The sequence below is a fragment of the Rattus rattus genome, chromosome 4 (assembly GCF_011064425.1).
Source record: "Rattus rattus isolate New Zealand chromosome 4, Rrattus_CSIRO_v1, whole genome shotgun sequence".
Taxonomy (NCBI): Eukaryota; Metazoa; Chordata; class Mammalia; order Rodentia; family Muridae; genus Rattus; species Rattus rattus.
In genome coordinates this window covers 6,127,822-6,142,345 of record NC_046157.1, presented here as the reverse complement: position 1 = coordinate 6,142,345, position 14,524 = coordinate 6,127,822, and the positions used below count along the sequence as shown (strand labels likewise).

General features: G+C 44.0%; 1 protein-coding gene across 1 annotated transcript in view; it reads right to left on the bottom strand.

Annotated features, from left to right (window-relative positions):
- The window catches only part of Vps8 (VPS8 subunit of CORVET complex), a 198,023-nt gene that overhangs the window by 168,377 nt on the left and 15,122 nt on the right, over nt 1-14,524 (bottom strand). The window contains exons 6-10 of the mRNA XM_032899998.1: nt 12,894-12,926; nt 11,796-11,850; nt 8,606-8,611; nt 2,824-2,948; nt 1,898-1,984 (exon numbers count right to left, since the gene is read on the bottom strand). Coding sequence (XP_032755889.1) covers nt 1,898-1,984; nt 2,824-2,948; nt 8,606-8,611; nt 11,796-11,850; nt 12,894-12,926 — 306 coding nt within the window. The remainder of the gene's footprint in view (nt 1-1,897; nt 1,985-2,823; nt 2,949-8,605; nt 8,612-11,795; nt 11,851-12,893; nt 12,927-14,524) is intronic.

The window sequence follows — 14,524 nt, the reverse complement described above, 5'->3', positions numbered from 1 at the left end:
AAATAAATTTGTAAGTGTTCTGAGCAGTCAAGGGGCACAGTCACTTTATCTACTATAAACTTTTCCTAAACAGGCCTCTCCCTGACCATTTTTAGGAGTCTGTCTGAATGACTGTAACCTGACTTGCGGAACTCAGAATAACGGCTTCCGCAGTGAGACAGTTCTAAGGTGAGGTACGCTATGGTAAATGCTACCAGATGCTAAAGGAAAGGACGGAGTTTGTGTCGTTTACAGGGACTTGTCTCACAATGCCCGAATGACCTCAAGTTCACTCTGAACCGGGCACTCTTACTCAGATATCGCTGAGACACGAGGCAGCTGTACGGCACTCCCTCGGGTCCACACCAGCATAACAAACGAGTCCCCGTCCCTGCTCCCAGGGCCCAGAAGCGCAGCCAAGGGAGAGGCACGTGTCTGTGGATGTGTGTGAGATATCTGCTCCAGTGCAGGAGAAGAAAGGTCTCGTGTTTCTGTTTCACTTTTCCTTTCTGTGTTTGCACTTTTAAAAGACCGGTAAGGAAGCACGTTTGTAGAATTAGACATGCATACTAACACACAGGGCCCAAGTCTGGGCTGCCGACGATATGGGGCTGTCTGGAGAAGGCTGAGCTAGTTACTCAAAGGCAAGCTAGTCCTTGACTCCAGTTACGCTGAAGCACGTGCATCCCTCTCTGACGCCGGTGTCTGCAAAGCCTACTTTGAAGCCATTTGCAAACAACACAGCTCCTGGAACTGTGCTTTAATCTCGACTGTGTTCCTCCCCTTTTTTATATTCTTTTGTTTCTTATTGTATCACCCAATAATCTCTTTTTTTCTCCCCTATAGAAAGACTAGTTATGACTTCAAGCAAACATTTATTGAGCAGTTATTATGGGCAAAACACAAAGATAAGTGACGAACGGATTCTGATTTCAAAGATCTTAACGTACTAAGGGAGATAAAACATACGCGGACAACAACGCCATTAGGAGTTGGCACATGCTATAGAAAAGGAGGTCCAGATAAATTAGCCTCACGCGCGGGGAGAGGAGAGTCTCTGACTCATCTTGGCGGTTTTCATCATTACTAAACGCTTCAGCGCTGCTCTGTCACGGAAGACTTTTGTAACCAACCTAGATGCAGATCTATAAGCTCCAGATGCCACGGGCTTTAAAAAGCATGTGTGTGTGTGGATAAGAGAGCTGCAGAGCTAAGCAACCAAGTATGCACATGATTAAATCTAGAAGAGCCGGTTTTAGAATCCCCTTGATACAGTCCTTTACCTTTTATGCTTCCGAACATGGGCTTGCCAGCATGAAAAGGCGGGCTTCACATGAACTATAAATGAAGCCTGTTACCTAAGTCAGTTTTATGCTTTTCAGGCCCGAGAGTGAAAAAAAAAAAAAAAAAAAAAAACAATACTCCGGCCTTACCGCTTTCCCTTTAGAGAGGCCTGAAAAAAAAAAAACATAAACCAAATGGTTCACTTCTAAATATACTCCAAGCCTGGCTCTTCCACAGTTGGCGCCTCAAACCTCGGGCACCGCCCAACGACGGGCAGCCATACACCACTCAGCAATAAAATCTTGGCCAATTGAACAAGGTAAAGGGACCATTTAAGATCTCCAGATGAGTTTTTAGCAAGGTACTGCCTCTCTGCTGCCAAACGCCTACTATGGGATTAAACTGAGTTGGCCTCTTTACTCTTTATTGCTGGACTTCGGCTAAAGCTGAAGCTGTGCGTGCTCATGCTAGCCCATCTCTGGTTTTTAACTTGAGAAAATACCTCATTGGGTTCACCAAATAATGTTCAACTTCGTGTTAAATAAATCTAGGGGTTTCTGGTTATCAAAATATTTAACGTGGCTACAGAGGCCTAGCAACGAAGACGGTTAACACAAGGAGGGGGAGCTGTCACCTTGATGTGCAAGATCGCGGTCCCTGGAGGATGAGCATCTGTTATTGATCTGAGAAGTTTCCCACTGGCCAAATCCCACATGGTGATCTGTAAGACAAGCAAAGGCTTTAAAAACAAATGTATTGCTTTTGGACTTACGTATCCTGCCTTTTGGCTGCAGTAACCCATTCCTCATCTATAAACATTGCAGGCAGAGAGTCATTAGGTTAAACATACCCACAAACTGAGACCGCATTAGAGCCTGCGTCTCTGCTCCGTCCTCACTGCCCGCCTTCTGCTTTACCTGCTAACGCTCTACGGCTCCCCACAAGTCAATCTGTTAGGCACAGACTAAAAACGTACAAAAGGCATCACATCAAACCAGCTGTGAAGGGAATGATCAGGGAATGAGAGAAACCATGACCTATCACCACAGAGGAAAAAAATGCCAAAGCTATTGTCCAGGAACACAGCAATGTGAGTCAATTTAAGTGGCCACAGAGGGCGGGGAGGTGGCTCAGTTGGTAAAACGCTTGCTTTGTAACCATGAGAAGCTTCGTTCAATCTGTACAACCCTTATGCACATATGAAAATGCCAAGTGTTGGAGCACATGTGCGTGCGCACGCACACACATGCACATGCATGCACACACACCCGCACACGCACACACACACACACACACGCTCATCAAAAACTAAATGAAAGCAACCACAGTTATGTACTACTGCCATAAGAGGATACATTTATAAAAGCTAGCTAAGATTCTAGTTCAGTCAGTGACAATTATTTTAAAGATCTACACAAGACAAAGGTCACACTAGCAAGCCTTGGGCATGTGCACCACCTCGCAACACGTAACATGTATTTGTTCTTCAAGATACAGATCTAAAAGGTTCGGGTCTTATTTCCACATCACCCTGAGGGTAAACCAAACTGTACGTCTTACCTGTCCTTTAGCAAAGCCACAGAGGAGTCTTGAGCAGTCGTTGTTGATGCTGAGGGCAGAGATGGCTCCATACTGCTCCCCAACGCTAGTGCTGCCCAGGCAGAGCCGCAGCGCTTGATTCTGATCTGAAGGAGGGAAGCGAGTTAGATACTAAGATAAAACAGGAAGACCTACGAGAAAACATAACTCAAAGCTTGCTGGTGAAGTCAGAAATCCACAAGAGGATCTATTCTCTTAAACAAACCAATCATCTCTAAGCTGCCTTATCCTACGATCCTAAATGTTTTGCTATTTCTAAGATGTTTGTGTGTGTATGTGTTTGTGTGTGTGTGTCTGTGTATATATTGTCTATCTACATCTGTGTCTCTGTGTCTGTGTCTGTGTCTGTGTGTACGTGTGTGTGTGTGTCTGTATGTCTGTGTATGTGTTGTCTGTCTACATCTGTGTGTGTGTGCGTGTGCGTGCATGTGTGTGTCTGTGTATGTACTGTCTGTCTAGATATGTGTGTGCATGTGTGTGTGTCTGTATATGTATTGTCTGTCTACATATGTGTGTGTGTGCGTGTGTGTGTGTGTGTGTATGTGTATGTGTTGTCTGTCTACATCTGTATATGTGTGTGTGTGTGTATGTTCTGTTTGTCTACGCCTGTCGGTGTGTGTGTCTGTCTGTGTCTATGTCTAAGATTGAGGTGCAGATGTCTGTATTGTGGATGTGGGGGCCACAAGAAGATGTTAGGCATCTTCCAGTTTCTTCTTCCCCTTGTTTCCTTCACTAGTGCCTCTCTGAACCTAACATTCAATGTTCAGCTGGACTGGCTGTCCAGAACGTTCCCAGGATCCACCCCTCCCCAGCCCACCAAAGGCTTGGAGGCAGGTTCGGCCATGACAGCTTCTGTGTGGTGCTGGGGACTTGAGCTGTGCTCTCTAGCTCTCGAGAGAGTCTTCTGACCCCCTGAGCCATTCCCTGGCCCAAAGAATGTTTTCTTGGAAGATTTCAAAACTCAAAATATATTAACGTAACAGCTGGCTTAGTGGTTAGGAGCACCAACTGCGCTTCCGAGGGCCCGGGTTCAGTTCCCAGCACCAAGGCAGCTCACAACTGTCGGAAACTGCAGTCCCAGGGGTCTGACACCCCCTTCTGTCCTCTATAGGAACTGCACACAGACAGTGCACGTGCAGGCAAGAACGCCCACATGCAGAACGGAACATTTAAAATTATTAAAATAGATTTTTAAAGGAATTTGTTAAAATTTACATTTATGCTATCTATATAGAAAGGATTGATCAAACAAATGAACTGAATAATCAAAAGCAAAATTTTAAAGAATTAAATTACTGTAGAAAAAGTATTTTTATGGAAAATGCTTAAATATTTATTAAATGCTATTACCTAACAATTAAATGCAATTACTGTAGGCCCTCTCCTAGGCAATGCTCATTTTGTATAGTGCTCATGGATTATACCTACTTGAAAACAGCAAAATAAAACAATTTAATGGGGGCAGGGGGACAGCCGAGTGGTCAAGAGCACTGACTGCTCTTACAGAGGAGTCAGATCTGGTTCCCGGCACCTACAGGATGGCTCACAACTGTCTGCTACTCCAGTTCCAGGGATCTGATGCCCTCTTCTGGCATCATTACACTGTGTAAACATTACACTGTATAAATAATTTTGTGTTGATAAACTGGCCGTAAGCACTCAAGGAGGCCTGAGACAATCAATGGCTGTCCTACATCATCAGACACTCAACAGCTTGTAAGTCATTTCAGATTCCAAACTCCCAAGGTAAGTATTCAGAAACAATAAACCCAGCGATACACAAGGTCTGATATGTTTTAAAGGTCCTATCCGTACCTCACACCCAGGAATATATAATTACAGCTTTTCACACACATACATCCAAACTAACCCCCCTAATGCTCTACCTCTAACCCTAATTATTAAAACCTTCTTTAGAATTTCTTGCCTCTAATTAGGACATTATTTTTCTCTCTCTCTACCAAAACTGCCAACAACTCGGATTATTCACACCGAGAGTCACTGACTGACTGGATAGTGTTCTTCTATGCATACTGCTGATTTGTACAGGCAAGACATGGGCTAAAATTAAGAAGGCATAGAACTCACGAGTCCCTGTCTAGGCTGTGCGCACACCTTCCAGGCACAGAGTAGTGTCCAAGTAGCACACGCATGGGCTGAGGCTCTCGCTGTAGCCCGCTTTGGGATCCAAGCCCTACCGTTCTGAAGCACCAACAGATTTGCTGTTGCTTTAGGTTTCACAGACCCCAATCCGATCAGTAGATAGCATGCAGCTTAAGAAAAAGGGAGACTACAAGGCCGGCACTGGACAGGAGGCGGCGGGGCACATTCAGCTGCTACAGTAAAAACCTGCACATGGCCAGGTGTGATGGTGCAGCCTACGGCCCCAGTGCTCAGAAGCAGAGGGAGGAGGACCAGGAAGTCAGGACCATCCTTGGCTACATAACAAGCTCAGAGCCAACCGGGGCTCCATGACACCTGGTCAAAATAAAAGCCATAAATGCTACGCTCCCCTACCTACAGCTCCCACATGATAAAACCTAGCCAAGGAAGGAAAGAAACTAAGTTACCAACCTTGGTCACTCCTGAAACATATGCTAACTGTCTATGCTACCGTCCATATCAGTGAAAAGATTTTTCCTTTTTTTTTTTTCAGTGTTTTTATCTTGTCTCCATAATGTCCCTGATAAGGCGGCATGCCTGAAAACCTGGATGTTAATTTCACCTTTACTAAAGAGTTACAGGCACCAATGCTATACATGTGTGCCATTTCAGGATGCTCCCACCTTCATCTGTGCAGTGTGTAGAACAGTCTCGCCTCATGGCTTCACGGAGAGGGCGGACTACTAAAGCCGGGGAATTTATACAAAGGACCAGTTCAACGCCCCTCAAATATGACTGGCTTTACCATGAAAGCTAATCTAAGGTCCTATTTATACCCAATATCTGAAGTAGCAAAGATGGAGGCAGGAGATGGACTACATATAAAATATAATCTAGGGGCTGGAGAGATGGCTCAGTGGTTAAGAGCACCGACTGCTCTTCCAGAGGTCCTGAGTTCAAATCCCAGCAATCACATGGTGGCTCACAATCATCTGTAATGGGGTTGGGGTGTGTCTGAAGACAGTTACAGTGTGCTTATATACATTAAGTAAGTAAATAAATCTTTAAAAGATATATATATAATCTACTTTGACTCCATGAAGTTATCTTTTGATTTTTATTTTTTATTTATTGTTACGGTATGCTAAGCTTGCTGTGTTAACTGGCCTAACTCCAGAAGTAGATGTTCATGGGAAGAAGACTGGGGGTCTCCCATCACAGGGGCTCAACATTCTGTACTCCAGATGAATCCGCACAGCGGTCGGAGTGGTGGGCTGAAATCACATACAGCCTCGTTAAGACAGTGACAGCTTGCAGTCACAGAAGGAAGAGTGGCGGTGAGCACTGCTCGGGAAAGCTCTACTCTCCCTGCATCCCGGAGCCTCCTCCCTCTAGCAGAGTACTAAGAATGTCCTAAACTCATAGCACATCTACTTGACACAAAATATGTCTGGTTAACACTGTCAATTTAGTATCCTAAAACAATGCTGATGCTATCAGCAGGTGACCATCACCCCAGACAGACACGTACACACATGCACACACTCACGCATACCCCCAATTTCGAAGTTTGATATAATCTGATAATTATCAAGTAATACAAATGCAAGGACTTATTATCAGCAGCAATAATATAGCTTACAAATGAATTTCAGAGAGCTCTAAATCCAGGATCATAAAAAACACAGTAGCTGGGCATCATGAACCATGCCTATAGTCCCAACACGCCTACAGTCCCAGCATGCCTATAGTCCCAACATGCCTACAGTCCCAGTGTGCCTATAGTCCCAGCGTGCCTATAGTCCCAACATGCCTACAGTCCCAGCGTGCCTATAATCCCAGCGTGCCTATAATCCCAGCGTGCCTATAGTCCCAGCGTGCCTATAGTCCCAGCGTGCCTATAATCCCAGCGTGCCTATAATCCCAGCATGCCTATAGTCCCAGCATGCCTATAGTCCCAGCATGCCTATAATCCCAGCGTGCCTATAGTCCCAGCATGCCTATAATCCCAGCATGCCTATTCCCAGCGTGCCTAATCCCAGCGTGCCTATAATCCCAGCGTGCCTATAATTCCAGCGTGCCTATAGTCCCAACATGCCTATAATCCCAGTGTGCCTATAATCCCAGCATGCCTATAATCCCAGCACAGGAGGCACAGGCAAACTGTCACAAATTCAAGGCCAACTTGTTTTTCTCAGTGAGATCCAGGGCAACCAGAAATACAAAGTGATACTTTGTCTCAAAGCAAAAAGGGGAGGGGGGAGCTATTTGGCCATGCAGTGAATTACACTTGTTTTTCATTAGTACCAGAGGAGCATCCCTAATCCAAACAACCAAAGCCTGAAGTACTCGAAAACCCAATCCTTTCTGAGCATCACACTGACTTTGCAACACTTCTGATTCTGGAGCATTCTGAATTTTAGCGTTTTAAATTAGAGATGTTCAGCCTGTGAAGTCTATACAAATATTCCAAAATCCAAGAGACTCAAAATCTGAAGCACTCCTCACACCAAGCATTTGGATAACGTTCAAAGCACACTTTGCTCAGTGCAGACCTCGTGCTAGGCTTAACCATGACATGAAAAATAGCAATGAGAAGCCACAAGGAAGTAATAGCTTAAAATCTAAAGCTGAACGTACTTCAGGGATTTTTCTTTCCATATACCAAAATGAAGCCAGTCCTCTCTATCGCCATCCCTAGTTTTTAAATTGGTTTCATAGACAATGAGAAAAGGAACTAGCGGCAAAGAATCAAATGTCCTGGTAAGCGGGAAGTCTACCCTGCCAGGAGTCACCACTATTTCCTTATCCTTTACTCATTCACACTGTAATGAGCTCTAGGGCCAAGAAAAAATAAAAAAGGGGACTTCATTATAAAGCATTTGTCACATCTGATACAAAGTAGCAGATGCACTTTAACTGAAGAGCTCAGACAGACAAATCCTTATCCCTTCCACGCTCTCTAACCAGGCACACTGAATCCCATGGCTAAGTGGCTACCTTCGGGAATGCTGCTTCTAGGAAAGAGCCAGTGTTCATTCCCAGGTACGTATGCCACTGTGACGTTAGTGTATTTTAAAGACACAGGCAGTCCATCAACTGATAGACCAGAGTGCAAACAAAGAGTCGTGGCTACCATGAGCACAAAGCAGGGGTTTCAGAAAACCTGGAAAAGGCCAGATGCATCAAAAAACTGGACATCAACAAGATAATGTTACAGTAAAAGACTGAAGCAAAGCTGTGCTGGAATCTAGAGTCCTGTACTCAAGCGTTTAACTGAGAGGTGCTAAAATTCTATATGGCTCGTTATCGATAAAGTTTATGACAAAAGTAATGTTGCAGCAGATCTCCACTGGCAGACACAAATTTCAAAAAAAATGCTCAGGGCTCTACTAAATGATCAGAGGAAATAGAACATACTGACAACTACCTAAAAGAATCCCATTTATTTTTAGCTAAAATAAAGCATTTAAAATATGCATATATTTTGAATTTTTCACAATGCCTGTTTTAACCAATTTTTAGGTAGGTATTTATTTTTCTTTTATAAAAAGGCTTAAGTGTAATTGACAATACTCGCTTTCGACATTAAAAAGCTCAAAAGAAAAGGAACCGTTCATGCATACCAAATTTACTATACCTTTTCCTTTTGAATCCATGGAGAAAAGATCAAAAGAGAAGGAGAAAAAGGCAAGAAATCAGTTCAAAAGTTCAGAGAAAAATGCAGGCAAGCTCTGAAGTGCTTAAGTGATGAGCTTTGCTTATCTGTGGGAGTGACAGACTAAAAAATTTGGTTAAGAGGTGTTCTAACCCTTGTGGTAACAATCAGGTATCGGCTCTGGGGAAAGAGAAAACATGTAACATTCAAACTAGAACACAGTAAGCAGAGGCATGACTCAGCTAAACAGAAACAAAACAATTCCAAAGAGACACATCACCAGTGCACACCAAGGACAAAGGGAAACGCAGGAGGAGGGAACACAGAGGTGGGCACCTTTATTAAGCCCTATGTGTGGTGAGAACCACAGGAGACACACCAAGTGCCACGTGCTGTAACTGCACAGGCCTTCCAGACATGGGGTGTTAGCGTTTTAATGACTCAGTCCTGTTTCACAGAGAACCTAATGGTGGTCAAAGTAAAGTCTTTCTATTAGGTCTCTTCTGTGATAAACAAAGGCAGGGTTTCTCTGTGTGGCCCTGGCTGTCCTAGAGCTTGCTCTGCAGACCATGTTGGCCTCCAACTCAGAGATCTGCCTGCTTCTGCCTCTGTGTTTTGGGATTAAAGGTGTGCACCAACGCGCTGCCTGAGGACAGAGTCAGATGGCTGGTCGAGACACTTTGTAGCATCTGCATTTGTTTCTGAGCTTTTTAGCATATTTGAATGCATTTGTTAGAAAGCACTGTCCAAACATCTGTCTCTTACAACAACCAGTGAAATTTATTAACTGTAGTAGTAAAACTCAATGCAAAATCAGAGTACTGTTGTTCTCCCTCAGAAAGTCCACTCTGGCACAGTCTTCCGAGTGAAGCCGTAACAAAAGACTGTCTCATCACATCTACTGGAGAAGCTCCTGGGGATTTTAGAAGGACAGCAGGCAGGTCCAAGGCAGTGAGAGACAGCATCAAGAGAGCATGCACTCTTCGTGTTAACAGACTTGTGTGCACACAAGTGGATGACGGTAAGCAGTCACTCTCTTCTGACCTCTGGATTAGGAGCGAAGAGAATGAGAGCAGAGTTGAGGAAAACTGACCACGACTGAAGGGACAATGTGCCCCCTGGCAGATAAACACTCGTGTATGCTCTGCCCTCCTTTAACCCTTTTTCAATCCTTGCAACTCTGCCACCTTTTCTCTCAGAAAAGAACTGCTTAAAACCCTGGAGACTGCTGACCTAGAAACCAGTGTTGTGTAATCTGAACTTGATTCTGTGTACACCCCTTAGTGATTGGGTCTCAATCACTCCATGCACATGACGTTAGAGGACTAAAACAAGATGGTGAGAGCCTTCCCCATAGTCTAGTGATCCCTGAAGGAAACTAGGCCCTGCCCACCTGCCGGACACCATGCTTACACAGTTTTTTGAAGGCAATTAGGCAAGAACGTGGAGTCTTTAATGTTGTGTCCTGGACCACTTGTAGGAACTTGTTTCAAAAGTAATAAATGCGAGAACTACAGAAACACAGTTGCACATGACACTACTGTTTACAAACAGCTTAAGCGGTTTCCTTGAGCAAAAGGCTTATTGAACTTTCACGAATCCATTTGAAAGAATGTTATGTGCCCATTAAAACGATGTTCCATGCCTGTACTCTCAACACTGGGGGGCTAAGGCAAGATGGTCACCATGAGTGGCCCATCCAGGCCATGTAGCAAGTTCTGGACAAGCCTAAGCTACGCTGTGAGACATCTGAAATGAACAAAGACGATGCAAATATAGAAATTCAGGGGGTGGTGCCACTGTAATGAAAATCGGGTTCTAAATTAACACAGTCTCGCTGAGGAGTTTGCACATACCTATACACACAGGTGGAGAAAAAGCTGGATAGGTATCAGAAAGGCTATAGATTACCCCTAGGTGTTAGAATTTGATATTTTATATTTTCCAATTTGTGCACACCTATGTTTTTGTACATTTTCTACTATGGACACATATCAATTATAAGGAAAAATAACTACCATTTAAAGATTCAGTTCTGGGCTGGAGAGATGGCTCAGTGATTAAGAGCACCGACTGTTCTTCCCAAGGTCCTGAGTTCAAATCCCAGCAACCACATGGTGGCTCACAACCATCTGTAATGGGATCTGATGCCCTCTTCTGGTGTGTCTGAAGACAGCTTCAGTGTACTCATATATAATAAATAAATAAAATATTAAAGATTCAGTTCTAAAGTTCTCTCGGGGAAACTACGCGTGCATTTTTATCCTTCTGCTCTTCAAAAAAATAAAACTATTATTTAAATCAACTGCATTTGAAAAGAATGAGTATTACAATTATATGTTAAATAACGCTTTCGGCATAATGGAAAATTCATAAATGGAAAGTCAAATTGTTCAGTAACAATGGAAAATAACTAGTTATTCTCATGTATGGTAAAAATCTAAGACTCCCCAGAAATCAAACCACGGTTCTGTTAATAAAGCACGCTCTCGTAACCCTTACTGAGCAAGCCTTGCTAGTTCCCTTTTAAAGGAAACGCAGATCTTGAGACCCAGAGGAGAGCGCTCACACACAAAAAGAGCTAAGGATATTATCTGATGTGTTTTAAATGTTTAAATAGATCAAAACAGTCTGCCTACATACAGAATTCAAAAGCAAGGGAATAATGAAACTGATTAGTCTCAGAGATTAGTTCAAGAATGCCACTAGTTTCTGCTATGTAAATAAGATATTCGCAGTAACTTTTTTTTTTTTTTCAGTTTAGAAAGATTTACAATGGAAATGACTCAGAAACCTGGGGAATGCATTTCCCTGAAGACTGCTTTGAGCACCCATGGCTGGAATATGACTTAGAATAAAAAATGATTATCACCACCAGCCGGAGGGAGACACGCTGACAAGCGAAGCCTCTTTCCAACATTATTCCTCTGTCTAGGTGTAGAGCACGCCAGCAGCAGGAACACCTTACATATTCATAAGGAAGGAGAGATGTGCGGTGTAGTCAGAGGAGGCCACTCGGCCAGTCACTTTTAACTTAAAAATACCAACTGCTGCTGCTTCAAGTTTCCCCTGTTGCACCCATGGAAATCAAGTTTGCCGTATAAAATGCAATTAAAGGACATCAAACCTAAAGGAATCAATATTTAAAATTAAAAAGTACTTAGAAAATTACCAAATATTAAAGCCAATCCGTGAGATGTTCCCACCGCGATCAGACTGGACACTGCCTGGAAACAAAAGGGAAAGCCATCAGTGTGGACTCTGCCTGCTGTCCTCCAGACACCAGCCGATGTGCCAATGGCAGAAATAAGGCATTTCATCCAGAAAGTAAACTGTGAAAGCACCTAGGGCACTTTTCCTTCTAAGAATTCCTCTACGTTTAAGAGAAATGTTATTGAAATACCATATATTCGATTCTATATATAAACAATGTCATTTGGCCTCCTTTAAATCTTCAGTTCCCAGCCTATGGGTCACAACTCCTTTAGGGGGGTTAAATGACCCTTTCAAAGGGGGTTTCACAGATGTTTACATTATGATTCACAACAGTAGCAAAGTTACACTTATGAGGTAGTAACAAAAATAATTCTATGGCTGGGGGTTACCACGACATGAGAAACTGTATTAAGAGGTTGCAGCCTTAGGAAGGTTGAAGGCCACTGATTTAAAGCAACTTTAAAACAAAGCCCTCCCTGGCAGCTCACTAAAGAGGTTCTGATATTGCCCACACAGGGCCACCTTGCAATGTGGGGGGAACGAGAATACTTTTCTCCAGTTTATCACCAGCAGGCAAGAGACGGCGGAATGGTCCACTCGAGCCCACTTCTTCAGCGGTGACTAATGGGAAAGCCACGGAGGCAGCTGAAGGAAACCAGAAGACAGATCCTTAATGCGCCGTCAAGCCTGCTTTAGCTGGCCCTGGCCACTCCAGACTATGCGCAGCCTGGCCCTGGGGCCCATAGCTGTGGAATATGTATTAGCAGAGTGAGCTCACTCCATGCTATTCCAGTCCTCACTGAACAAGGGATGCAGATCACAGGGGAGCAGATGCTGGAAAGGCTCATTACTCCGTTACCTGCTCTCAAGCAAACGCTAAGAGCTAAACAATAAATAAAGAAGAGCCGAGATCCAACATGAACAAGCTTTAAAACTTGACTACTAACAAAATGGCTTAAGACTTTATCAATAATAGCATTGAATATTTTAAAAATAAGCCTGAGAACTCGGTGAAATTAAAAATCTTACTGTAAGGGTTAAAAGGTGTACTTACGATTGCTGTCGGCAAGCCAGCATCTACTTTGTCCTAAACGAAAACAGAAGAATTGAAAAGGATAACAGTATCGAGAGGAAGCATGCAGCCTCTCCTCACGCACACTCTGACTGAACAACTGAGGTAGGAAGTGCGCCCTTGGCCTGCCCCTCCAGTGAGCTCGATCCCAAAGCTGTGGACAGCAATCAACGAGTGTGGAAGCGACGGTTCTATTTAACTCTGGTATCAGAAACTCCGGGTACTAATTAGAAATACAAATTTAAAGAGAGGAAAGAGGTCTGTTTCCCAAATGCAAACAGATTCGAGTCTAACAGGGCCAAAATGGTAGAATCAAAGATTTCAGAAGAGGGGAACTTGCTGCAGGCGCCCCATGTCTGAGCAGGGGGCTCCCCTCCAACAGATTAACTCCAGCATCTAAATGAAGCCCGTGGTTCATGGGAAGCAAGGAGTCAAACATGGAAGGCCGAACATGAAGCGCCACTTCAGCTCCTCCCTAGTGACCATGACCCAAAAGCCACCAACTGTCTGGCAGCAATCTCCATGCGTTCAGAAAACTAACAAGCTCTGCTCTATCAATCCTAACACATGCCCTGTGGACTGCATTAGATGCAAAGAATGCTACTGAGTGTCTATCTGAGGCTTACATAGCCTGAGGTCATCACCACAGCTTGGGTGACAGCACTGTGGCAGCATCTTCACCCAGCGTCCAGAGCTGTCCCAAGGCCCTATATAAATATCCGATACACGATTTGCACTCTGTTCTGCATGGAGAAAGGCAGGGGTGAGAGAGCACAGATGAAAAGCATAAACCACATTCAAATGAATGCAGAAGCCATCTGACTCAGAAGGAATAAAGATGTGGGAACCATTTCAGCACTGAATTAGAATTTTCCTGGGGTGGAGCAAGGGAATGATGGAGAAGGGTGTAGGGGATGGATGGCTTGACCAAAAGTAAATGTTATAAAAGTGCTCTGAGGAAACCTTCACTTGTATGCCAATTAAAAAATAAAAACACTCTTGAAAATTGATTGATTTTGAAAATTGAGATGAATGGGAAACACGCAAACGAGAAAAATCAAGTGGCACAGCTGGGCAGTGAGCTAAAGCACAGGTGGGGTGGCTGGGCAGTGAGCTAATGCACAGGTGGCACAGCTGAGCAGTGAGCTAAAGCACAGGTGGTACAGCTGAGCAGTGAACTAAAGCACAGGTGGGGTGGCTGGGCAGTGAGCTAAAGCACAGGTGGTACAGCTGAGCAGTGAGCTAAAGCACAGGTGGCACAGCTGAGCAGTGAGCTAAAGCACAGGTGGGGTGGCTGGGCAGTGAGTTAAAGCACAGGTGGTACAGCTGAACAGTGAGCTAAAGCACAGGTGGGGTAGCTCGATTCAGAAAGTATGGGTGATTTCCAAGAACCTGCATTTTAGCAGTCACCCCCACGAGAGCCTGGCACAGGCATGTTTTTAAACAACAATAAAACATTGTGCTGAGGCCTCTATAGTACCTTAAGGCTCATCCTTTAAATGGTAGATTCCTTAAAAACCTAATTCCAATGTATTTTAAATATAGTCATTACTTTGAGAAGGGTCCCTTGTCATCCACAGACTCCTAAGTCAGGGTGATCAAGGTCCAAGCAG